General features: G+C 50.9%; 1 protein-coding gene across 4 annotated transcripts; it reads left to right on the plus strand.

Annotated features, from left to right (window-relative positions):
- The first annotated feature begins 106 nt into the window (after window positions 1-106).
- Sp2 (Sp2 transcription factor) lies at window positions 107-25,823 on the plus strand. 4 transcript variants are annotated; one of them, XR_009592803.1, is made up of 8 exons: window positions 107-197; window positions 13,617-13,693; window positions 15,137-16,108; window positions 20,873-21,185; window positions 22,273-22,447; window positions 22,627-22,820; window positions 24,546-25,286; window positions 25,460-25,823. XR_009592803.1 is itself a non-coding variant. In XM_021641982.2 (8 exons), exons 3-8 carry the CDS (start codon window positions 13,625-13,627, stop codon window positions 24,644-24,646), a joined length of 1,824 nt encoding a protein of 607 aa, XP_021497657.1. In that variant the 5' UTR covers window positions 131-197; window positions 13,284-13,465; window positions 13,617-13,624; the 3' UTR covers window positions 24,647-25,823. The 4 variants fall into 4 exon arrangements, 3 of the variants coding, with proteins under 3 accessions (XP_021497655.1, XP_021497657.1, XP_060242845.1); XM_021641982.2 differs by adding an exon at window positions 13,284-13,465 and having other exon boundaries at window positions 131-197; window positions 24,546-25,823; XM_021641980.2 differs by having other exon boundaries at window positions 24,546-25,823.
- The last annotated feature ends 588 nt before the right edge of the window (window positions 25,824-26,411 follow it).

Genomic DNA, 26,411 nt, shown 5'->3' on the forward strand with positions numbered 1-26,411 from the left:
CAACGTCACTCTAGATGCTCCCCAATGATGGGTTGAAAATGCTGTCGGTCCTCAGTGTCCTGCGCGCCTATTGGTGAGAACCGCCGTCGCTCGGGCGGCGGCGGGCTTCAGGATTGGCGGGTGCTAGGCGGGCGGTGTCAGGCTCTCGGTGGCGGCGGAGGCGGCGGAGGCCAGGGAGGAAGATGTCGTAATGAGCGGTGGGTCCTGGCCCCTGCCGGTGGGGTCTTCCCGGCCCTCAAGGGTCGGGAGGACGGGCAGAGGCCTCGGGGAGGGGAAGCCGGAGCCGGGGGCGCCCCCGCGGGGCCTGGGGCTGGCGCCGGGGCCCGGCTACGGGAGGGGCGGGGGAGGAAGGATTCCCGCCCGGAGGAGGAGCGCGGCTGGCCGGCCGGGCGGAGGCACCCGGAAGGGGGCGTTAGACTCCCCGCCCCTCGGAGCCCCGGGCGGGAGGGTGGCGCTTCCGGGGTTGGCAGGCGGCGCGGGCAGCGGGGCGAGCCCGGACCCCCTTCTGGCCCCCCTGGCTGGGTCGCGCCGGGCCTGCAGCGCACACCCGAGTCTGCTCCGCGCCGGCGGCCGACGCCCCCTCGCGCTCGCCCCGTGGCCCGGCAGACAACGCTTGAGATCCTTCCTGGCGGGGCCAACCCGACGGGCACTGCCGGGCTAAGCGGCTGCCCGACGCCCCGCGCAATCCCGGACGGTGTAGTTAGGACGGGAGGGCCAACTCCCCAGGCGCATGATTGCCGAGTGAAAACCGACTTTTAACTGCTTGCGCCTGGACCCTTGAGCCTGCAGGGCTAGGTATCTGCAAGCTCTTGGAATTTTGAGAAGTTTGAGAACTTGTTGACAGAGTTCCCGATGCCCCTTGCGGGGCCAAAAAAAAAAAAATGCACTGAAATTCCAAGAAAGCGTAGGCGCTTATTTGCTCTTAAGAGATGACCTAAGAAGTAAAATAGATGTTCGCTTTCTTCCTCCGTCTGCGTTGCTGACTTACTGGTGCGCAGCTTCCTCCTTCCCTTCTTAGGTTTCTTTCCCAGTGCCTTTCTAATTTTAGTACAAAAGGAAGTGTCTTCTGCTCTGGGCAATTGAGAAACCTGTCCTCCCTGCATTCCTTGGTTTTGATTCCAATAGTCTGTCGTGTTTAAGTGCTTCGTTATTAGCTTGATCCAAGGGCACTTCGTTTGGCTCTTCTCCTGAACTTTTACGTTTTTTTTTTTTTTTTAGGAGGTTAGTGGATCATTTATTTGTTGCTTCCTGGAGAAAGGTCAGTGGTCTGTGAGCCACGAATTGACCCAAGATCCCCCTTACACAGATTTCATTACAGAGAGGCCATTGATGTTTCAGTGTGTACTGGCAGGCGCTGTCGACAAGCTGTTCCCTGCGGTGCCCTGGAAGGTTCTGGGCATTGCAGAGGAGGGTAAAGCCCGGAGTTGACCTCTGGGGTGCTGGAGGTTGAATCTAGATTCTCGCAAATGCTAGATAGGCGCCTCTCCTGCTGCGCTCTGTCTTCAGCCCGGAGCTTTTTAGGGCTGGAGAGGTTAGGGTGAGCAGGCACACGGTGAAGTAGCCGAGGGAACGGAGGAGCCCTGACTGCAGCAGCAGCCGGTTCCATTACTGACACAAAGAAATCCATTGTCTATGGTGATGACTCTAACTGCAGAGGCTTGTTTTCTTTTAAATTCCTCATGACAATGAAAGGAGCAGATCTCAGAACCCATCCGTAAGGCTCGTGCCAGTGTTCCAGTGGCTTCTTTTTAGGGGGGAAGGGTGTTGAAACGTGGTCTTCTGTGAAGCCCTGGTTGGCCTATATTCATGATGTAATCTGTGTAAGCCTTGAACTTGAGATCCTCAGCCTCCCAAGAGCTGGGGTTATAGGTGTGTACCAATTTGGCCGGTTTCTAGTGACCACACAGACAGTCCCAGTCAGTACGAATTATCTTTGAGGTGACTGGCACTTTCTGATTCTAGTTCTACTTGGTTGTACAGAGACTTCCCTCTTTGGTTAAAAGCAATAGCAACAAGGGAAAATTAGCTGCTCTAGCACCAGTATGAGCCCTGAGCTAGGTTGCTACAGGCACAGACACTTTGCCAAAGAGAGCTAACCAGGGCTTGTTCATAACTGGATCTCCCCCAGCACCCAGCCGGCTCTAGAGGAAGAGTTTGGCATCCCTGCTGACAGCACATAGACTGGCTCTTTTTAGCTTTGATTTCAGCTTTGGGCCAGGGTCAGTGAGGTGATTCAGTAGGTAAAGGCACTTGCTATCCAGTCTGATTGATTACCTGAGCTCAGTTCTTCATTCCCACATGGTGGAAGGAGAGAAATATGAGAGAGAGAGAGAGAGGCGGGAGAGAGGGAGGGAGGAGAGAATCAGTGAATAGATCATGAAGGGGTTTGGGTAAAAAAGCCTGTGCTTTTCCAGCAGGTGGGGAAGTTAGTGTTTTGTTCTTGAACATCTTAGTTCCTCTGGTGTTTAAGTGTTTGGAGAAGTTACCCTTGTACCAAGCACTGACGAGCCCTTGACCACTGGCAGCTATGTGGCAATCCCCAAGCTTTAAGCAAGTATTGCCCGAACATGGCCCTCACAACGGCTTTTAAAGCTTCTTGTAGACTCCAGTATAGATGTGGGCTCAGCGGTTTTCTAGACCCTGACCACTCCCATTTCTGTGATAGAAATGGGCCTTTTTTTTCTTCCTAAGTTACCTTTATTCCCTCTCTTCTCTTCTCCATCTACACTCAAACTGGAAACTCTGCTTCCAGACTGAAAATATTAGTCGTTGTTTTGGATCAAGTGGATAATGGCCACAGAGTGGAAGAGACAGAGAGACACTGATGTGAAGGTTGTATAGAGTATTCAAAAATGAGACTACTGGTTTGATTGCGTGGCGTAATTTTAAGCCTTGTGGGGCATGAGCGTGGAGTAATCTGTTTGGAAAAGGTCAGACACATCCTCGTATGTTTACTGGGTGGCATGTCTGGACTGTCCTTTTGGGGGATTTGTGAACCTCTTCAAAGGGTGTTCTAAAGCAGGAACTCAGGCTGGCTGTGGTGATGCACCTAATCCTAACATTCCTGACTGAGGCAGCAAGTCTGAGAGTTCAAGTCCACCCTAGGCTACTTAAGTGAGTTGCAGGTTAGCCTGGGCTATATAGTATCTTGTCTCAAAGAGACAAAACCAAGGAGATTATACCCACGCGGTGGACCAAAGGAGTGTCTGTAGGTTGAGAACTGTGGTGCCACACGAGCTGTTGGTGCTTTTGTGCATTACATATTCCTGCCAGGCTCATCTGCCCCCTGTGGTCCTTCCCCTTTTCCCTTTATATCCAGCTCTCCAGGCTTTGTTTCCGTAGTTGCAGGTCTGTCTTCTCAGGTGCTTTCCTCATAACCAACAGGTGTTTTCATGAGCAACTTTCCCAAGGGCCTTAGAGCAGTGGGGTTTCACGTTTCTATGAGGGATCTTTTGAAGCCTGGTGGGAAGGTAACAGAAGAGATTAAAAGTACAGACGCGTCAGGGGAAGTAGGAAAGGTACTGTGGTCATTCTTGAGGAGATGCTCCCTGGTGCCTTGGTGGATTTGTTCTAGTTGACAAATGGTGAAATAGAGAACTTTTTCTACTGCTTCCTGAGATCCTGAAGAGAAAAAAAAAAAAGCAAACCATAGGAGCAAGCTCAGAGTTGATACCAGCATCTTGGGGTAGCCAGACCTCTCTCAGTATGTACTTGGGAAACATTCTGTCACTATCACAGCACTGCACTTTTCCTAAGAGTACACTCCAGGCTGGCATGCTCTAGAGAGGTGAGCTATCGCTTAATACGGGGGCGATGAATGGGCTTCTCTGGGTGCTCCCGGCAGTGTTGAGGCGTAAAGACTGTCACATCGCCACACAAGCGTGCTCACAAGCCCGGTCGCTGGAATCGAATGATGGGCATCTCATTCCCTTAGCTAACGCCATGGTTTCAGCGTCAGGACTGCTTGCTGTGCCAAGCCAGCAGCCGCCGCGTTACAGGGCAGAGGTTTAGCCTGGGTGGCCAAGGCTAGGCCCTCTGAGATGCCATTTTGCCTCTGTGTGGCCATTTAGGTCCCTCAGGCGCCAGTCACCTCAGCCGCAGGGCGAAAGTGGCTCGGAGTTAGCGGTCACTGCACATTTCTAAATGTCTTTCTGGAACACCCTCATCGGGGTTGTCACCTCTCTGAGGAATTTGGTAAAATCACAGGGTGGTTCCTGAGTCTGTGAATAGAGATTAGGAGACAGCTGGTAGGGTCATGTGATTAGAAGAGAAATAGTTCAGCCTCGGGTTTATGTTTAATTGGAAACTGGAGAGAGAGAAAACAAAACAAAACAATGACCGAAAAAACAGATGAAGATGTTTCCCAGGTTTAGAAGAGTAAGTGGCAAGCCTGCCTCCGTCTCTTCCAGAGAAATGAAGTCACTAGTCATTTCAGAAGCTGATCCTAGCCTGGGGGAGCTCAGAGTGACTCACAAATACATTGCCCAGAGAAGGCAGCCTGTTTGTGCATAAGGAGATTCTTGGGGGAGCTTCTATTTCTCCTGTTCTCTACGACCCAATTCTGAGTCCCAGTATCCTTCAGCAGAATGGCTTTGCACGGTCTCCTGGGACTGCCTCCCTTGAGCTGAAGAGCTCCCATCATCCCATTTCCCACACACTCGTGCCCTGTGACCCAGGCAACAAGCAAACTAGGAGTGACAACAGTCACGTGGAAAGGAAAGGAAGTCAGGAACGGGACAGACTGAGGGTTCGCACTCAGACACTCTCGTGGTCTTACCTCGGTGCCCCATGCCCGTGCTAATTGGAAAGGGTAGAAGTGTAGCTCGAGGTTGTAGTGCCATCTGTGGGGTTGATGTCCTCTCAGTGAAGCATCTGACCTGCTGCAGCTCACACTGGCACCACCACACTTCATTGGGTCAAGGGGACGGAACCAGGGCTTGGTGCATGCTAGGAAAGCATCGCAGCAGCTGAGCTGCAGCCCAGCCGTCCTTTGGTTTTTAGACTCCACGTAGGTCCTCTCCCTCTGCATTCCTTCATGATTCATTTATTCATGGATTAAACAAATATGTAAAGCGCCAACTGTGTGCTAGGCTCTAGAGTACATCAGGGAGTAAAAGAAAAACTCTTGCCTTCAGGAAATTTGCATTCTTAATGAGACGGTAATTAAGCAACTAATAAGTACTTGTTGGAAAGTGATAAGTGCTAAGGCTAAAAATAGAGCGGGAGGGTAGGGAAAATGTGTGGGAGAGGCAGTTTACACAGGGTGCTCAGGGGCAGTCTTGGTGAGGAGACTTCATGAAACCCTGAAAGAGTGAAGGGGGTTGAGCCAGTTCTGTCTAGAGTGAGAGGAGGAAGGTGAACCCAAGCGGACTCGGGAGCTGACTCGGAGCCAGCCGTAGGACCTGGTGCGGAGGACAGCATGGCTAAAGCAGTGAGGAAGGGGGGCCAGGAAGTCAGGTGGCTCAGGCCTGAGTGTGATGGCTGTAGTTTGGGCTCTGTGATGGGATGCTATTGAGGGCCTCTGAACAGAATAGTGATGCGGCTTCATCCATGTTGGATGTGTTGAAAATTGACAGGTTCAAGATTAGAAGCTCAATGGCCTTCTCAGTTGTCTAGATGGCAGACATGGATTAGGTGATGGCTGTGGTGATAAAACCCGTGTGTTTGGGATGTGTTTTGAAGTTAAAGCTAGAAGTGTTTACTCTCACACGTGGGAAAAACGAAAGTCAAGGCTAATTCCAAGGTCGTAGGGTTGAGTGGAAGGATGGAGTTTGCATTCATTGCAGTAGGGAATGTTTGAAGGAAGGATGGAATTAGGAGCTCTCGGAAACTTTATTCAGGGCTGGTTAGAGTCCAGATGTCCACTAATGTCCAAGTGAGGATGTCAGCATCAGGCAGGAGGCAGAGTCTGGAGACAGGAAATTCAGGGGCGAATATATAGATACATACATATATATACATATACATACATATATATACATATACATACATATATATACATATACATACATATATATATATACATATATATATATATACACACAGTATCTATGTAGCATGGATTCTGAAAGCCACGAGAGTAGTGAAATCACTAGCAAATAGTTACAGACAGAAGAAATATAGGTCCTGAAGTGGAGTCGGGGGTGACTTAACTGTTGGGAAAGGAGAAGGAGGACCATCAGAGCTTTAGAAGTAGCCTGTAAGGTAGGAGGCTGTCTTGGGAACCGTCAGACTGTTTTCAAGGACCAGGAACAGTCAGCTGTCAGAGCACAAAAAACAAGGGTTCAGGTCTAGGAGTTAGCATCAGATTCGGTAACATGAGGTCTGGTAGCAAGAATAGAATGGTCCAACCTGAGTGGAGCCAAGTTCAAGAACGGCTGTTGGGAGTAATTAGGAAGAGCAAGCACAGAGCCTCCTCGTCTTAGGATAAGGCTATTTCTTTATAATGACTTGAAAAATTTGTCAGTCAGACATGCATTTTAGTCTACCTAACCTTTCAAATATTACAGCAAGGGGGTGCAGTTCCACTGGTAGAATACTTGCATGGGTGAAGCCCTGGGTTTAAGAACCAGGTCTAAGCTGGGCATTGTGGCAAACACCTGTATTCCCAGGGCCCGGGAGACAGAGGCAGGTGGATCTCTCTGAGTTTGAAGCCACTGTGTCTCAAGAAACAAAGAACAACAAAAAATCCAACCAGGTGTGGTGATGTACATCTGTAGTCGCAGCACTCCAGAGGCAGGAGGGTCAGGAGTCATCCTTGGCTCCGTAATGAACTTGAGGCCAGCCCGGACTACGTTTGAGGCAGGCCAGCCTGTCTCCCAACACCGAAGAAAGACCACTTTGGTTTGCCGAAAATTGGGCAAAGTCATTTGCCACAAAATATTTTATAATGAAATGTACCTCACGTAACCCACTGAACACTGTACTAAAACTAGAAAACTTAATTGTGAGCATGCTTTCGTGTACTGTAAAAGTTGGAGGCCTGCAGGCTGGCTCAGTGCTTAAGGGCTCAGTGCTTAAGGGCTCAGTGCTGTCACATCAGTACCTGGCTGAGTTCAATTCCTCTGACCCACACATGTTGGCCATGTCATGTGCGTAGCCATACGCAAAATTCACACATGTGTACATATGAGTAAAATATGATTAAAATGTAAAAAAAATGTTACGTTGAACCACCGGAGTAAGGATCTGGCTGTACATACTGACTGGGGAGTTTGCTTGAAAGGAGAGGTTAGGACTCACAGCTCAGGAAGGAAGCGTAACTTTTGATTGTTTTGTTCTGTTGAGACTGGGTTTTTCTGTGTCTTTGCTGTCCTGGAACTCTCTCTCTGTCGACCAGGCTGGCCTCTGGGATTAAATGCATGTGCCATCTCGCCCAGCCTGGAGGGGTCACTTGTTGATAGAGTGTGTGCATCTCAGGGTTTTGGCTGAGTTGTCCTGTCAGGGCGGGATGGAGAGGATATCTGTTCTCTCCTTTTGGCCTGTGGCTTTAGCAGCCTCTGCCTAAGAGTTCTGCATGAGAGGCGTGAACGTGATCTTCCTGTGTGTGGTTGCTGGGCGTTCTGTTGTCCGGGCAGTTTGGAGTCTGTCAGAGCCCAGCTCGTTCCCTCCACCCTCCTCCGTCCAGGCTGATTGGCCAGTTTTGTTCTTTAAAACCAGCCATGGTTTGCTTTTCTCTCACCAGCTCAAATTCTTCCAGGCTAGGCAACTGGGAAAGCCTGGCCTTAGAAACTGCCTTACTGGCTTCTGGCCCAGGCAGACTGACCAAAATAGCCACCAGAAGGACTGTTTGTGCAGAGTGAAATTCCTGCTGAGAAATACCACAGTGGAGGGCCAAGGAAGCCATAGCTGCTGGGAAGGTTTAAAAAAAAAAAAAAAAAAAAAAAGCCCAGTAGCCTAGGGTCTAGGTGTGGACTTTGAGCCTTCGTCCACTCTGGGACAGCCTGATAACCCAGGGCTCTAGGGTCCTTCCTGTTAGATCATGCTCTCCCAATCCAGTCCGCCAGAGAAAGACACCCCCTGCCCCCAGGGTAGAGCTGTGCTCCCTACCCTGGGGTGAGGCCAGCGTTGCCAAGGGTGCCACGGGCAGTGTGTGCTGGCACCCAGCAAGGTCATCTGCTTCTAGAGAGTAAGTGAGAAACAACCTCCAGAGATTATAAATGGCCAAAGGGAGAGCTCCGTCTTCAGGCTCCCAGGAAGAGAAAAAAATGGGGGGGGGGGGGCGGTGCTCGGTTCTTCTAAGCTTATCAGAAGAGCTTCTGAAACCGCAGGAGGGGAGTAGTTCAGCGGATGACTGGATAGGATTCTGGGTTTATAGTTCCAAAAGCGAACTGGCTGGATAAAGGGAGCGAGCCAGAGGCTGGAAGCTGCCCTGGAGCCTGTGGGTGAGAGTTCTGCCCAAGCTGTGGGTAATTTAAGCAGGGACCATGCCATGGGACTAGTAAGTAGAAAGGAGAGAGACTTGTAAGAAAGGTGAGGACCTACTTATCCTCCGGGAGGGCGACGCTCCGGCTTCTGCTGTGATTGGACATTCCAAAGATTCCCGTATTCTCCCCCCTCTCCCCGAGAACTACAGCTGCCCCTGTACCCGGAACCCCCCCTTCTCCCACCCCCACTCCTGTCTGGTATCAGCAATTCTGTGAAGAAAAACAGCTCACTCATAAAAGCAGCTCCTTACTCCATCCTGCAGGCCCGCGCTCACTGTAATGGGTGCTACATGCTAGCAAGGGACCTGACTTCCTCTCAGTCCAGAAAGGTCCCCAAGAACATGAAATACCTGTTATAAAATGGCTGTCAAGAAATGTTGCTAGGGAGGGAAAAAAAAACCTGGCCTAAAGGTGCAGCGTTAGCCAGAAAAGTCAGAAGAGCCCTAAGCAAAGGAAAGGCAGCAGAGATAAGCTCCTGGGATCCAAAGGGAGGGCTGGGGAGGGGAAAGAATGAACAAGCCAGGAGAGAACGCTCAGGGTTGACTTAGCTGATCTAGTGAAGGCTCACAGGGGCTGAACACAGACCTGGGAGTAAGCCTCTGGAAAGCCACCTGAAACCACGTGAACGGACACGGTCCTCCAAGGAAATGGATCTTGGGTGAGGAGAAAGGACACTTGTGAGCAATGTCAGTATTTAAGTGGCAAAGGCGGAAGAGCCCACAGGAATTTAGAGGGGGAGGCAGCCACCAGAGGGGTCTGTGGGGACCTGGTAGAAGCAGCTGGCACAGTATGGATGGGGTATGGAGGGATGTCAATGCGTTCTGCCAAGTTTGACCAAGGAGGCAGGAGAAGAAGGCTGTGCTGGAGGGACAGGAGGTGAAGGCTGGAGAGTCTTGGAGGTCAGGTGCTTTTCTGACCGTCCTGGGTTCTTCACAGTTTCTCTGTCACGTGGTACTCCGTCCTCCCTGCTGCCTTGCCGAGTAGCCTCAAGACTTTTCCTTAGGGCTAATGTACTGCTCATACCTTACATCCTAGATCACTGCCAAACTCCAGCCTAGACACTTAGGGAAGTTTTAGCTGAGATGAGCTAATGACAAGATCCAGATGATATAACTGAGAGACACACACTTTTTTTCTTTCAAGAACATTCAGTGAGTGTGTGTCATACGGCTAGGCGGGTAAGGCGATTGCCGCCAAGTCTGATAACCAGAGTTTAGTCTCTGGAACCCACACGGTGGAAAGAATTGGTTCCCAAATTGTTCTTTAACTTTCCCATGTCACTGTGCATACCTGCATGTACACAAACACACACAAAAGAAATGAATGTAAAAGAGAAGAAATACTCAGTAATTTTTATTATCTGTGTTGCTAAACTGTAGGCTTCAGTGACCAAATATGAACTGTTGTTCCAGGCCAGTGGTACTGTTAAAATGGTGGGTGTGCTGGAGACAGCTCAGAGGTAGAACATTTGTTCAGCACGTGTGAGGCTCTGGGCCCAGCCCCTAGCACAAAAAGGAAAATGTGTAGCCTAGTGGAAGCGGTTTGAAGCAATTACAGAATTATGTCTAAGAGTCCCTCTGCGGCCCTCTATTCCACTTAGTAGTGCTTTGACTAATGTGGAGGAGAAGGTAAGCATCGCTTACGTCCACATTATACCGTTTAAACACAAGGTTCCAAATGACACGCGACTGCTCTCGGAACTACGTTTGTGTATCTGCCTCTCCTTAACCACTTTCACACATCGCCTGGAAATGCTTCTTTTTTCCCTTCTTTCTCTTTCCAGGATAGAAGTCTGCAGCGGCAGGAAAATGGTTCCATTTTGATCGCCTAGGTCTGCAGCCCAGGGGCCACATAGAGCTCTTGATGACAGTAGGGGGACACACTTACAGTGGGTTTAGACTAAAGTTCAGGAGCCAGCTGGGGAGGAAAATGAAGCCAAAATGAGAAGCTGCAGCCGGGAGCACCAGCAGCCTCAGCTTGCCTCAGAGGTGCTGCTCTAACCTCTGACTCAGTGGTGCTCAGCCCCCTAACGACCTCTAATACAGTTTGTCACGGTGTGCTGACCCCCAGCCATAAAATTATTTCATTTCTACCCCATAACTGTCATTTTGCTGCTGTTATGAATCATGATGTTACATGTCTGGGAAAGGGCTGTTTGACAGCCCTGCAAAGGGGTCACGACTCGCAGCTTGAGAACCACTGCTCTAACTTGAGGTGCTGGGATTATCTAACCAGGTCTCAGACAGTTGAGTCTCGGCTCAGTGACGACAGAGGGAGAGACCTGCTTGGGAAGTGCTCGTCGGTCTTCACTTCCTTTGCACTCTGCCCTGCTGCAGGGGCCCTGGTTTTGTAACATAGTAAGGATATTTCCCACCCAGTTTTGTTAAGTGAACTTGAACCCTTGAAAGCCTCTTAGGAGACCAGCTGCCTGCCTTCCCCGTTCTGCCAGCAATTAACTCATCTTGTGTTTTTATCAGCATGACGTGGTCTGAAAAAATTTGGGGTTTCTTGATTTGTTGTGCTGGTAATGTAACCAAGGACCTGGCCCGTTTCGGCCTCTCCCACTGATGGACACCCCTGTACCTCAGAAGGGAAAACATTTGAGAGAAAAGTTAGTCCAGCTTCTCACCACACTTCTCTATTCCATCTCTAGAATATACATCTTGCCTCTGATCAAACAATTGCAGAGAAAGGAGGTCATCACCCCCAGAGGCAGCCGGTTCTGCCTTTCAAAGGTGTCTTTGAATTGAACAGAATTTTAAAATCTGGCTTCTTGGGCATCCCCCCGGGTGGCTTGGTGTCTGCCCCTTTACTTGCAGAGTAAGTACCCTAGTCAGAACCCTGAAAGTCTCTCATTGGAGATGCCGCTTAGAATAAAGCCCAGCAGGTGAAATAATACACGAGGTATGTTGTTTTTCTTGTCCTATAATTGGAATTTTTAGTTTTTTTTAAAGTAGTTTTTGTTAGCCATGAGGCAAAGGCTAGACTATTGGGAGACTAAGTAAGTAAGTAAGTAAATAATTGAGACAGGACAAGTACCGTAAGGGAAGCATGGCTGTCAAAAGACCTGAGATGGCTGTTCCGGGGTCCTGAGCCCCAGTCTGAGTTAGATACCTTGGCTCTTACCCACCAACCGTGAGCCCCCAAACTGTTGTCATCCTGCCTCTGTTCCCCCCATCACAAAAATAGTACAAGCATTTTAATGTCAGTTGAAACAAAATGAGCCTTTTAAAGTGGCTGAGCTGTGCTGAGGGATTGCTTTCTGCCATTGCATGCTTTCATCTCTCGCTGCTCTTTCAGTAATCGAAGCGGTTCTGCAGAGACCAGTGTCTGTAATGTCCTAGGATCTATGTGTCCACTGCTTAGAGCTGTCCTCTGGTTCTTCATGGTTGGCAGCATCTGCTCATGGACTCGAGGCTGGTGACCGCTGAAGGCACTGTGTTGCCTCCTGACCAGCCAGCCTGCCTGTTTCTCTTTGCCCTTTCTCTTTCAGAGGCTTGAGAAAACATGAATGATAGTGTTTTTCTCCCTGATCTCTGGCCTCACTAGATTCCTGACATGGGCTCAGTTCCTGAACCTTTGTCCCTTGAGTCTTCCAAGCAGTCTTCCCCATCTCTGTTTCCTGGAGTTTGGTTTCCAGATGTCTGGGATACAAGCCGGACTGCCCAGGGTGCTTTGCTTTAGTGATTTATGAACTCTACAACGGCAGAATCTTTCCATTTTCCTTTGTCTTTAGAAATGGTCTCAGTATGTAGCCCTGGCTGGCCTGGAACTTCCTTTGTAGACCATGCTGGCTTCACACTCATAGAGATCCACTTGCCTCTGCCTGCCATGTGCTGAGATGAAAGGCATTACCATCATGCCTAGCCTCTTGTTTAACTTTCATTCATTTAAAGTTGTATGTGTATAGGTGTTCTTCCTGAATGTATGTTTTGCACCATGTGAGTGGGTGCTGGGAATCGAACCTGGTCGTCTGGAAGAACAGCCGATGCTCTTAACCACTGAGCCATCACTCCAGCCTTCAGTCTTGTTTCCCTTCTAAATCAAACTTCAGTGCAAGGTAGAGACTTCCTTTCTCAGTCCCTCCCCTACTACAAGTAAGTGGCAGCTGGGCTCGAGAGGCTGAGGGAGGAGTTGCAGGCCAACCTGGGATACAGTGCAAGACCCTGTCTCAAATAAAGTAAAAATTAAAATTTAAAATGATGAGAGAATACAGTGGTCCCTTAGCACGCACAGAGGATTGGTCCCAGGAGCTTCTGGGTGTTCAAGGCTTTGATATAATGTGTAGAATTTACATACAAGCTACACAGCTTCTTCAGATCATCACCAGATTATGTCACATCAACATATTTGATGCGTGGGTAGTTGATTCTGTGGCTACAGAACCTGTGGACGTGGAGGCCAACCATCTAATTTTGGAAAAATGAAAAAAAAAATACAGTAAAATGGGAAAAATTCTGTCAGATATAACTGTATACACACAAAAATAGAATTTGCGTGATGTTCATTCTTACGTGCCGCTGTTAGCCCTGCCTAGCCGGTGACCTCTGGGGTCACATCAGTTGTCCTGCATAAAGATGTAAATCCACTTAAAGCAGTGATTCTCAACCTTACTAATGCGGGGGCCCCAAACCATAAAATTATTTTGCTGCTACTTCATCACTGTAATTTTGTTACTGTTATGAATCGTAAATACTTTTGGAGAGAGAGGTTTGCCACATGGGTCGCTGCCACCCCGGATTGAGAACCATTGACTTAAAGGAACTACCCAGTTGCCATCTACTGGTTCTTGGCAGCCCGCGTGTGAAGGCTGCGCATCCAGCCTTTAGAATGAGACAGCTGTGTCCTCTTGCTCAGGAATGCTGCCCTAGCCTTCCTTCACTCCCAGAGACTCAGAGCACCAGCATCCACCAGGGGGCGCTCCGGACCCAGCCTAAACAGCCCTGAACTAGACCTCCTCCTGTCCAGGAGTCTCCCAGTTCTCCCAGTCTTAGGTGGCTGTGGAGACAATGTGGCGAAGGCAGATCTGGCCTGAACAGGTGAGTGTGAGCAAAGGAGGAGGTCACCCCTGACAAGCATGGGGCTGTCGGCCTTAGAGAAGCAGCAGCAGAGGCAAAAAGCAACGCTGAAGCTAGGGGGCCTCAGGTTCTCTTCAAGTGTCTTATATTTGCTCCGTCTTTCTCCCAATAGTTCCACAGATGAGCATGGCTGCCACCGCTGCTGTCAGTCCCAGTGACTACCTGCAGCCTGCTGCCGCTACTACCCAGGCAAGTGCACAGTGGGCTCTGAGGGCAGGGGCCAGAGCCTGGGTGGATCACTGAGCTGGATTTTCCTACCTCACTCAGCACCTGTTGGCTCTCACTGCAAACACCCAGGGAGGTTCACTTATCCTCGTTTTCTAAACTAAGACATAGTCACTTGCCTAAGATGTCAAAGTTGGGTCAGGCAGAGAGAGCAGTATTCAACCTGGTGTTCCTGGGGCTGGGGCTGGGGCCGTGGCTTTGGGTAAGGTCCTTGCTGCCCAGGCATGAGTTCCTGAGTCCAGTCCCCAGCACCTGTGTGAAAGGCTGGGCCTGGCAGTACATGCCTGTAATCCCAGCACTAGACAGGCAGAAACAGAAGAATCGCTGGGGTCCACTGGCCAACTGGTCCTGCCCAGGCACTGAGCTTCAGATCCAGTGAGAGGCCCTGACTCAGAAATGAAGGTGGAGGGCTGGGGAAGATGCTCAGTGGGAAAGAGCACCGGCTGCTCTTCAGACAACCCGGCTTGATTATGTCCCACGTGGCAGCTCACAGTCCTCCAGGAGATCTGACACCCTCTCGGCCTCTGAGAGCATCAAGTATTGAGTGATACACAGACATATGTACAGGCAAAATGCCCAAACACATTGAATAAATAGTTTAAAAAACAAGGTAGAGAGAAACAGAGTAAGAGTTTAAGCTGGGCACAGTGATGCAGGCCTTTAATCCCAGCTCTCGGGGAGGCAGAGGCAGGCGGATCTCTGTGAGTTCGAGGCCAGCCTGATCTTCAGAGGAAGTCCAGGATAGCTAGGGCTACACAGAGAAACCCTGTCTCGAAGAAAAGAAAAAAAAAAAAAAAAAGAATTGAGCATTAACCTCTGGCCTCCACATACAAGGACTCAAATGTCCCCCCACATCCTTTTCACATGAACATGCGTACTTGTATATGGAACCCCCCAGAAAAACCAAACAGGAACTCAGGATTCCATCAGAACCTACTGCCCTGGAGAGAACAGGCCCATGTATTGTAGCCTGTCTAGTCAGCAAGTGGCGCCTGCCGGACTCGAGAAGACACTTGAGTGGTGTTCATGTCCTCTCCCCTCCCCATCACCTCTCCTTTCCCCCTTTGTGCTAAGTTCATAGAGCTCCATCTGAGAGCTGGGCGTGTCATTGTCCCTGCCGACACCAGGCCAGCAAGGCCATAGGAAAACAGCTCATGCTGTTGGTCTGCTGTGGCCAAGGCTGCTTTCGGGGGCTCTCTCCCTGAGAGGCCTTCCCTGTCATTTTTCCTTCAGTTCGTGGAGAAGCCAGCCGGAACCACTGAGGGTGTGTGTTGTGTGTTGTGCGTTGGCGATAGCTCTCCCACACAGGTGGGGAAGCGCTCCCGGGGAGCCTCGGAGAGGAGAGGACCTTGAGGGCTACCTAGCCAGGCGTCCCATCTCACTCCTTTCCTCTGCTGATTTTTGCAGGACTCCCAGCCGTCTCCCTTGGCCCTGCTTGCTGCGACTTGTAGCAAAATTGGTCCCCCAGCTGTTGAAGCTGCAGTGACGCCTCCTGCTCCCCCCCAGCCCACCCCACGGAAACTGGTCCCTATCAAACCTGCCCCTCTCCCGCTCAGTCCTGGCAAGAATAGCTTTGGCATCTTGTCATCTAAAGGAAATATACTTCAGATTCAAGGCTCCCAGCTGAGTGCCTCCTATCCAGGAGGGCAGTTGGTGTTTGCTATCCAGAACCCCACCGTGATCAACAAGGGGAGCCGATCAAATGCCAGTATCCAGTACCAAGTCCCTCAGATTCAAGGGAGCAGTTCCCAGGCCATCCAGGTGCAGCCCAATCTCACCAGCCAGATCCAGATCATCCCAGGCACCAACCAAGCCATCATCACCCCTTCCCCATCTGGCAACAAGCCCGTCCCCATCAAGCCAGCCCCTGTGCAGAAGTTCAGCATGACAACCACGCCCGTGCAGAGTGGGGCCAACGTGGTGAAGCTGTCAGGCGGGAGCGGCAACATGACGCTCACGCTGCCGCTCAGCAACCTGGTGAACACCAGTGACGTCGGGGCCCCCGCTCAGCTCCTCACCGAGAGCCCCCCCACCCCAGTGTCTAAGACTAACAAAAAAGCCAGGAAGAAGAGCCTTCCCGTCTCGCAGCCATCGGTAGCCGTGGCGGAGCAGGTGGAGACAGTGCTGATAGAGACCACGGCCGACAACATCATCCAGGCGGGAAACAACCTGCTGATTGTCCAGAGCCCTGGTGGGGGCCAGCCAGCTGTGGTCCAGCAAGTCCAGGTGGTGCCACCCAAGGCCGAGCAGCAGCAGGTGGTGCAGATTCCCCAGCAGGCACTGCGGGTGGTACAGGCCGCCTCTGCCACCCTCCCCACCGTTCCCCAGAAGCCTTCCCAGAACTTTCAGATCCAGACAACCGAACCAACACCAACCCAGGTACCACAGCCCCTCCGCCCTGCCTCCCGCTCCTCTGCTCACCCTTTGGCTTGCTTTTGAAACTGAGGCAGGCCCTCACCAAGTCTGATGGGAAGTTGGAGCCACCATCACTTGTGGTGGGCAGGAAATGGCTTCTGCCCTGGGGTCTTCAGGTCTTAGGCCAAGTTGTCCTGATCTGTAGAAATCAAATGGAGCAGAGATATCTGGTCTGTTTTATTCTTTTCTCATGGGGCAGCTCTAGGGGCATAACTGGGTAGATACGTTTCATAATGAAGTATGTTTGCCATTAAGGTTACATATAACAAGCCGGGCGCCGTGGCGCACACCTGTAACCCCAGCACTTGGGGAGGCAGAGGCAGGTGGCTCTCTGGGAGTTGTAAGCCAGCCTGGTTTATAAGCCCAGGGGCCTGGAGAGAGGGCTCAGCAGTTAAGAGCACTGTCTGCTCTCCCTAAAGGACCAGGGTTCAATTCCCAAGCACCCATCATGGCAGCTCACAAATGGAGCCCAGGACAGCCAAGGCTACACAGGGAAATCCTGTCTCAAAGAACAAAACAATTTACAAACAACAGCAGCAAGAATGAGAATTCAAGCCAGAACCATAGAATTTGGTGTAAAGTAAGAAAGTTAAAGAGGAAAAACTGTTGACCGCTGTTAACGACGAGAAAACTAACAGTGGGGCAGCCAGGTCTTTTCTCCTTTTCCTTCTTTCTTTGGTGGGGAGGTGATTTGGGGTTTTTGTTGTTGTTTTTGAGACAGGGTTTATCCGTGTAACAGCCCTAGTTATCCTGCAGCTCTTTGTGGACCAGGCTGGCCTCGAACTCGTTGAGATCTGTCTGCCTCTGCCTCCCGAGTGCTGGGATTAAAAGCGTCCGCCACCACACTTGGCTCCTTTTTCCTTTTTTGAGACAGGGTCTCCCTGTGTATCCCAGGTTGGCCTTCACCTCACTGTACAGCTCAGGCTGGCCTCAGACTTGGAATCCTACTGCTTGATCCTCCGTGCCAAGATTGCAAGTATGAACTACCTACCATACTTGCTTCTTAACACCTCTGCTTATCATCTCCTCTCCAAGAGATGGTTTTCCTTCTGCTTCATTCCTGTGTGTGTGTGTGTGTGTGTGTTTCCGTGTTTCTCCTTTAGTCTAGATTTCACACAAGGGGAGAACACTTGTTTTTCTGAGCCTGCCGTATTCCGCTGGACCTGATGGCCTCTGATGTCTGGGTGTTCTCTCACGCTGTGCCCTCCCTCTTGTTCAGGCCACCATTTGGAAAACAGCTCTCACAGCTGTTTTTGCTTCTGCTGCTGTCAAGTCTGACCGTCCAGCCAGCTGTTCAACTCTTTTTTAGCTGCCAAGGGGCTGGCCACCTTGCTGCTTTTGTAGCCTGCCCTGCTCCTGTCTCTTTGCAGTCTCTGCTACTCCTTCCTTCCTTCCTTCCTTCCTTCCTTCCTTCCTTCCTTCCTCTCTACCTCTCTCTGTCTCTCTTTTTTTTTCAGAGACAGGGTTTCTCTGTGTAGCCCTGGCTGTCCTGGAACTCACTCTGTAGACCAGGCTGGCCTCAAACTTACATTGGCCTGCCTCTTCCTCCCCAGTGCTGGGATCAAAGGTGTGAGCCACCAGCACCCAGCTGCTGCTTGTTACCAGCTGAGCTCACTCTAAAAACAGATAAGAGCAGACAATTTGAGAGAACCTTTTTTTGGAGCCTAATGTTGCTTAAGGCTGCCCGGGCAGTAAAGGAGATTCCAGGAACCATGGCGAGTCAAAAGGCCGCATTCCCCAGCGTCTCTGCATATTTACAGGGAAATTACCATGAGAAGGAGTGCCCAGAATAAAAGTTTTAAAACGTAGTCAGGCGTGGTGGTGCCCACCTGTAATCTCAGCACTCGGGAGGCTGCGGCAGGAGGACCGACCTGAGTATCACCCGGCCCAGTGACTTCAGTGGACTTTAGTGGTGTTCAACAAGGGGTTGCAGGGATGGGTCAGTGAATGAGAGGCTGCTTTTTCCAGAGCATCCATGTTTGATGCCTGTAACTCCACTCCCAGGGGATCCAGTGTCCTCCTCTGGCCTCCGTCTGCACCAGGCACACAGTGACAAACAGACACACACAGTATAATAATAATAATAATAACCAATGTTTAACATCCCTGCTTTGTACCCACCCATGGTTGATGCAAGTTACAGCCCACCCATTTCTCAGTAACCTGTTTACGTACTGAAAGAAAAAAGAAATATAAAATGGTAAGATTTTAAAATGAGATGTGTACTACAGAACTGGGAAAAAGATGTTTCTGTATTTATTAAGGGATGGCAGGTTTGTGTGTAATGAGTTAGCTGAAAACAGTCTTCGGTAATCCAGGAATTAAAAATAACCCCAATTAAAATCACAGCTGAAATTTTTTTTCTTTCCTTTTTTTTGCTTTGTTGGAGACAGGGTTTCACCATGTAACCTTGGCTGTGTAGACCTGGCTGGCCTTGAACTCACAGAGTTCAAGTTCTGCCTGCCTCTGCCTCCTGGAGTGCGTCACCACGCCTGGCTCACAGCTGCATTTTTTTTTTTTTAAGATTTATTTATTATTTATAGTGCTCTGCCTGCATGTGTGCCTGCACACCAGAAGAGGGCGCCAGATCTCACTATAGATGATGTGAGCCACCATGTGGTTGCTGGGAACTGAACTCGAGACCTCTGGAAGAACAGCCATCTCTGCAGCCCACAGTTGAAAATTTTTTTTTTTTTTTTTTTACAAAGAATTTTTTTTCTCCTTGGATCATTTAAACATAAATTGCCACCACAATCCTCCTGTCATTTCCAGATGGTTTCATTCTCCCACACAGCCCTTTCGCTGTACAGGTGACAGCCACCAATCCTGTGAGCAGCGTGGTATGGAGGGCAATGCAGGTATGGAGTGGGGAGGCTCCACTCAGTGTTTCCAGCGTGGTCTAAGGACTGCCCACCTTTATTTCAGTTGTCACATCTCTCCAGTCTTTCATCCGAAAGACTTCCTCACACCCCCACCTCCATGGGGCTGGGAATTAAGCCCCGGGCTCTGGGGATCCTAGGCAGGAGCTCTGTCCTCAACTACCCAGCCCCACTTCCTCTTTAACTTGACTGTGGTGACCTTGTTTTCGAAGGCCCCACTCTTGAATGTCTTGAATGTCCTTGACTCTGTCTACAGGTTGTGCCGCGATTTTGCTCAAGTGTCACAGAGTGGGTGTGTCTGTGTCCTAAGATGGTTTGAGATTTTATTTGTCCCATTGCTGGTGATGGTTACAGTGGCAAGGCCCGACAGCTTTCTGTACCTTAACGCTTACTCTCTTTGTGTCTGGGGAGATGGCTCCGTGGGTGATGGATGACGACATGCCATCGTGAGGACTAGAGTGTGGCTCCCGGGAGCCACACACAGCTGTTTGCAGTGGCCTGTATCTGCTCACACAGCCTGGGGGGCAGCCAGCCTGGTATACGCAGTAGTGAACAAGAGGCCCTGTCTCACACAAGGTGGAAGGTGGGGACTCACACCTCAGGTTGTCTGTGACTTCCACACGTGTGCCATAGCGCATGTGCAGCCATGCTCTCACACTTAAAACACACACACACCACCCTGGAGATAAAATTTACTTCTCTTCCTTTGTATTTCATTAGTATTTTGAAGAGACAACATTTTGGGATAGGATAAATATCCCGTTCCTATTAATTTTTTTCAGATTTATTACTTTATTATGTGTATGAGTGTTTTACCTGCATGTGTGTGTGTGTGTATGCATGCTGTGTGCAAGCCTGGTGCCTCAGGGGGTCAGAAGAGGGAATGAGATCCCCTCAAACTGGAGTTACGGACCATCGTGAGCCACCACGTGGATGCTGGGAAATCTGTGTCCTCTGGAAGAGCAGCAGTGCCCTTAGCCACTGAGCCATCTCTCCAGCCCCCTCCTTTTTTAAAGATGGTTTTGCTATGAAGGTTAAGTGTCCTCCAAGTCACTTTGTAGCCCATGCTGTTATTGTGCTTTTTTTGCTATTCTTCCAATTTTGAGATTTTGCTGTTGTTGGTTATTAATATTTATTATTGATTTATCCTTTAGTTAAGCAGTGGTTATTCCTAAACAGCTATATACCCAAATCACCACACAGAGACTTGAATTTAATTAACCTAGAGCACAAAGCTGGGCAATAATTACTCAAGCCCATTTCCTACCATTCAGATTTCCCATATTATACTTGTTTTCAGTCATATCTTGGGTCCAGTTCATCTCTCCTCCCAGTTCCAAATCCTCTCCTCCTGATCTGTGCTCTCTGACTCCTCCCACTTGCTTCCTTCTCCTTCCCTCCGGACCAGGATGCCCCACCCTATTCTCTCCATTGCTCAGCCTTGTGGCTGGATGTTTAACTGACAACAAAGGGAACAAACGGTGGCATGTTGACATAAACTTGAGACAGGTGACGCTTAGAATAAACATCACAGTGCAATGTCTGCATTGAAACCACATAGAGGGATAGAGAAATCAGCATTCGAATGAACCAGGGTAAATTGTATACATTCCACGAGAACCTTGCCGACACCTTGCAGTCGGTATTTTTCCATGCTAAGCAATTAAAGGACTGATTGTCAGTAACTAGCTCGTGCCAGTTTAGAGCAGGGCACTGTCAGCATCTGTAGTACACAGGGGCGTGTTTGGGCTGATGGAAGGACGATGACAGAGGTGTCCCGGACTCCCTTGGGCAGGGAAGGCTCCGGGGCCACTGCTCTCAGGGCACTGTCTTCTCCTTGGTCCCTCAGGTCTACATCCGTACACCTTCTGGTGAGGTACAGACAGTCCTCGTCCAGGACAGCCCCCCAGCCACAGCCTCGGCCACCTCGACCACCACCTGTAACAGCCCTGCGCTCCGAGCTCCCCACCTGAGTAGCACCAGCAAAAAGCATTCAGCTGCCATCCTCCGAAAAGAGCGGCCCCTGCCAAAGATCGCGCCTGCTGGGAGCATCATCAGCCTGAATGCCGCACAGCTGGCAGCAGCTGCCCAGGCCATGCAGACCATCAACATCAATGGTGTCCAAGTCCAGGGTGTGCCTGTCACCATCACCAACACTGGCGGTGAGGGGGAGTGCTGAGGCCAGGGTGCTGGCCGCGGGGTTTCGTATTCAGCCTACGGGAATCCTGGTCTACAGAGCAAGTTCCAGGACAGCCAGGGCCGTTATACCTGCCCAGGTCAGGAGACTAAGGGCCATACCATGTAAAGGGAGTCAAGGAAGGTTTCCCTTTTTTATTTTTTTGAGACAGGGTTTCTCTGTGTAGTCCTGGCTGTCCTGGAACTCACTCTGTAGACCACAACAGCCTCTGCCTCTGAAGTGCTTGTGATTGAAGGCATGAGCAACCACCTTCCAGCTAACAAAGGCTTCTTAAAGAGAAGGACTGCAGTTGAGATTTGGGCAGCAGTAGGTCCTGAGCAGTAGGTCCAGCTTGTGCTGTACGAGAGCTAATGATGACACACATGTTGTGGAGGCATACCTTGAATCCCAGCACTTGGGAGGCAGGGGCAGGTGGAGCTTTGTAAGTTTGAGGCCAGCCTGGTCTAGAGCTACACAGAGAAACCCTGTCTCAAAAAAAAAAAAAAAGAAAGAAAAAAAGGAAGAAATTAAGAGGAAGAGGGACTGGGGATATGGCTCAGTGGTTAAGAGCCGGCTGCGCCCCCAGAGCCAAGGCTTAATTCCCAGCACCCACATGGCAGCTCACAACTGTCTCTAGCTCGTCCCGTAAGATCCGATGTCTTCTCCTGGTATATGGACACATAAGCAGATAAAATGCTTATATTCATAAAATACAGACAGGAATTTTAAAAAGGGAGGGAGAGCTGAGGCTTCCTCGCAGAAGCAGTTGTCATTCTGCACCGGGGAGTAGTGAGAATTCTGGGCTTTCTTCCTCCCTGATGACCTCCTGGCATTTCATGCTTTTGGTTTGTCCACTTTCAGGAGACCCCAAGAGGGAGGACAAGGCAGCCTGGTTTTCCCCCAAGGCCAGGAACAAAGATTCCTGGGAGAGCTTCCTGCTAACAGGATTAGAATCTTAGGTCTCTCACTGCCCTCTGGCACATTAGCCACCGTGACCTTCTTAACCTGTCCAGAAGCGAGAGAAGGGCTAGCCTGGGCCTCCTTTCCTGAACCACACCCTTCTTCCCCCACAGGGCAGCAGCAGCTGACAGTGCAGAACGTTTCTGGAAACAACCTGACTATCAGTGGGCTGAGCCCCACCCAGATCCAGCTGCAGATGGAGCAGGCCCTAGCGGGGGAGGCCCAGCCTGGGGAGAAGCGGAGGCGAATGGCCTGCACGTGTCCCAACTGCAAGGACGGGGAGAAGAGGTAATTCCCAGCCAGGGCCAAACGCCCAGCCTGGCGTGTGCCCCACTCCAGACGTCACGTCACTCTGCAGCTCCCAACTCCTGCTCCTAACCTTTCCTGACCTCCCATGACGTCTCTCCATCCGCTCCCCTCCCTCCTCTAACTTCCCTTCCCCACTCTGATGATTCCAACACCCTCAGGTCAGGGGAGCAGGGCAAGAAGAAGCACGTGTGCCACATCCCGGACTGCGGAAAGACTTTCCGGAAGACATCCTTGCTTCGGGCCCACGTCCGCCTGCACACCGGCGAGCGACCTTTTGTCTGCAACTGGTTCTTCTGTGGAAAGAGGTTCACCCGGAGCGATGAACTCCAGCGGCATGCCCGAACCCACACAGGTCAGTGTCTCCCCGTGCCCTTCAACTACACTTCGTGCCTGCTCCGGAACTTCTACATCCATCCAGAACACCCAGGGAGTCCTTTCGAGCCCCTGAGATGCTGCCCAGCGTCAGATGGTTGCCCCGCACAGCCTTGGTGACCCCTTGTCACCTCTGCAGAGCTGCTGTTCAACAAGCACTGAGCTGGGCAACTTTCATCCTGACAGTAGAGAGGTTGAGGCAAGGGGATCAGGATTCAGAGCCTGCCTGGCTACCACCAGATTGTGTCAGAAGGAAGGGTAAACCACCCCCATCCTGCCCCAAGCACTGATGAAGCTTGCCAGACCCGTGTTGAGCATTTTCCGATTAAGCTAACCCCAGTAAGGCCTTGGAGACGTAGCTGTGACATCCATTTTGCTGAGGCTTGGAGAAGGCTAGTGGTGGCCAAGCCGGGTTCCAGCCTGGGCCCTTGGGCTCTCAAGCCCCCCCCCACCTTTTTTTTTTTTTTCTTTTTTTAAATGGCTGCTAGGGCTGTGCCTAAGATTCTAATCCCGTTAGCAGGAAGCTCTCACAGGAATCTTTGTTTGTGGCCTCGGGGGAAAACTAGGCTGCCTTGTCCTCCCTCTTGGGGTTACCCGAAAGTGGACAAACCAAATGCATGAAATGCCAGGAGGTCATCAGGGAGGAAGAAAGCCAGGAACTCTCACTACTCCCTGGTGCAGAATGACAGCTGCTTCTTCGAGGAAGCCTCAGCTCTCCCTTTTCTTTAAAATTCCTTTCTGTATTTTATGAATGTGGGCATTTTGTCTGCATGTGTGTCTGTATACCAGGAGAGGGCATCAGATCCTTCTGACTCGGCCTTCTGTGAGCCATCATGAACTAAGCCACCCGGCCTCCCTGCCCTCTTTTGCCTGCCCCGCCCCTTTTTGGAAAGGGTGATGACAAGATTTTGCTGTGTTCCTGGCTGCCCTTGAGCGTGCAGCAGTCCTGCCTCAGACTCGCCACCGCTGGGATTACAGGTGTGAATCACCAGCTGTTATTACGACAAGGTTTTGCTGTGGAGCCGAGGTTTACCTTAAACTCACAGCACTCCTGTCTCCTAAATGCTGGTATTACAGGCCTGCTCCAACATGCCTGGTTTACTGCAGGCCTGCCTTGATAGCGTGGGTTTGCTATTAAGGTTGCTGTCACCGTTACGTGCTTTACTGTACTAACAAATACAGGGCAAACTATGGAAATGTACCTTACGGTTACCCTGGGCACACTGGCAGCTACTGCCGCAGTGAAGGATGCCCTGCTGGGTGGAGACAGAGGTGGGGACCATGTGACCCAAGGTTTCAGTTCCTGGCTGAATCATGCCCCCTCAGAGGCAGAAGCATAAGTACCCTGACGTAGGCTGGGTTGCTGTGGTCCAGGCTCTGTGGGTATTCAGGCCTGAGGATGTCTTCCTACAAGGAGGGAGGTGTTGATGAAGGTTTAAAGCCCAAGGGACACAGTCCAGAATGAAGCAAGTGTGCAGGGTCTCAAGGACAAGCAGCACAGGCAAGGAACATGGAACCGACGGGAGCGAGGTAGCTTAGAAGGGCAGAGAGGTGCGGACCAGCAGGCGGCAGGGAGGGACGCGCTGGCAGAATATGGAGATGAGGCCAGGCTGGCTCTTCACGGGCTGACGTGTGTGCTGCTTCTCTCTGGGGCCGGGGCAGTGTCTGTACACGGGCTCTGGTAACAGTTCTCTCTTCTCCCCAGGGGACAAGCGCTTTGAGTGTGCCCAGTGTCAGAAGCGCTTCATGAGGAGCGACCACCTCACCAAGCATTACAAGACCCACCTAGTCACAAAGAACTTGTAAGGCCAACTGAGGCAGGAGGCCGTGAAGGTGGAACCCCCCCCCCATCTGATTGGCCTGGGTCCATGGTGGACAGGAGCCCACACTGCCCTGGGCTGCCCTCACCCGACTCCTGTTCTGTGGCTGTGTTTCCACAGGGAGGGGCTCTACCCCCATGCTCTCCTCCTCCCCAAGGCCCTCCCCTTCTCACCATGAGCTCCTGGCCTGCCCAGGCTATGGACACTGGCCATGCCCAATGAGACGTTCTAAACCAGGACGCATGGGGACCCTTATTTCCAAAGGAAAAACATGCATTTCACTCCGTCCAGGAGCAAAGTGAGCCCTGCCCCACCCACCCCCTGCCCCGACACTGCCGGAGTCCCATTGCGCCATGCCCTCCCCCATCCTGTGCCTCCTCGTCCCCTCAATTGCCCCCTCCCCTGGCCACCAGGGACCCCCCTGGGCCCTGTCCGCAGCCTCCCACGGATGCCCGCCTCTGTGGAGGGCTGGGAGGCTGCCTCCACTCCACTGCCCGGCCCTGCCACGGCTCTCCAGACATTCCAAGTTCCCATTCGAAAGGTCAGATGCCGGCGGACTCCCCCCACTCCGTCTTTTCCACGGAGAACGGTTGCCTTATACTCACACTTCAGATGATGAACACTGTGTACGTGCTTTAAAGACATTTTATTTCATTGCTCCCTGCCTTTCCTCGCTCTGGTTGTCTCCCCACACCCCCTCGCCTGCGTTCAGTTTAGAGTCTGGGGAGCAATGCTCAGCATAGGAGGGTTTTGCTTTTTTTTTCCCCCTCTCACTTTTAACAATTCTTTCTTTTCTAAGTGACACAACATTTCAACTCAGCTCTGGACTCACACGAAAACGCCTTCCATTCTGACCCTCTCCACACCCTCACCCCATCACCCCACCTGCCCAAGCTCTACTGTGTACAGTGTATATTGTATAATAGACGATTGTGTCTACGACATGTTTTAAAAAAAAAAATATTGCTTGTTATTTTTGAGGCTTTTAAATTAAACAAAAATCCAACTTTATTTTTTGTTGTAACTGCTTGAGGATGTTTTATTAATTAAGTGACAGATTTGTTACCCTTTATTAACGATGTATTTGTTGGTCAGTACTGGGCTGACAAAAATTTTTCTTGCTAATAAATTTAGTTGCCTGAGGCAAAGTCTTCTCTTGGCAGTTGGGCCTCCTTTGTCTGTTTCTTCAGAGGTCTTACAGTGGGGGCTTCTGAGGCGGGGGCTCTGGATTCTCTCCTTACCTCCTGGCCCTAGTCCCCCCGAAGCAGAGGAGTGCTCAGAGCACCTCTGGGGACCTCCAGAGACTAATATCTGCTTTTGTTCTTCCATCTACCTTCTTGCTTTGAGGCAAATCCTCGTTAGGACTTCCTGAGCTGGCAGAATAACCATTGTACTTCCTGGCCCCGCCCTGGGGGAAGGCACTTGCTTCAGTCTATCAGAAGTTCAAGGAGTCAAGAGCCCACAAGGTTGCGTTCCGGAGTGAAGGAGCACTGTCCTCACGGTGGAGGAGCAAGCTGGTCGGGCAGGGTCGGCAGCTAGAGGCCTGTGCCTCTGGGTGTGAGTAGGGCTGCAGATCTCAAGTTGTGTTGGGGACGTTTTCATTTTGGCAGAACTACAGACAAGTCAGGGGCTGGGGTTTATTCAGATTTAAAACTGGAGGTAGTCCGCAAGCCTTGGAGGCCTGGAGAGCAGCAGCCAGGCTGGAGGAAGAGGCCTCAGACAGAAAAAATCGGATGCTCTCTACTTACCCT

This window comes from Meriones unguiculatus, chromosome 7 (genome assembly GCF_030254825.1).
Source record: "Meriones unguiculatus strain TT.TT164.6M chromosome 7, Bangor_MerUng_6.1, whole genome shotgun sequence".
NCBI classification, from domain to species: Eukaryota; Metazoa; Chordata; class Mammalia; order Rodentia; family Muridae; genus Meriones; species Meriones unguiculatus.

Bases quoted from the DNA above. Each gene is read 5' to 3' on its own strand.
- Sp2 (XM_021641980.2), top strand. The intron at 16,109-20,872 runs GTACCACAGCCC...TTGGTCCCTCAG, and splicing joins CCGAACCAACACCAACCCAG to GTCTACATCCGTACACCTTC. The intron at 22,821-24,545 runs GTCAGTGTCTCC...TCTTCTCCCCAG, and splicing joins GCATGCCCGAACCCACACAG to GGGACAAGCGCTTTGAGTGT.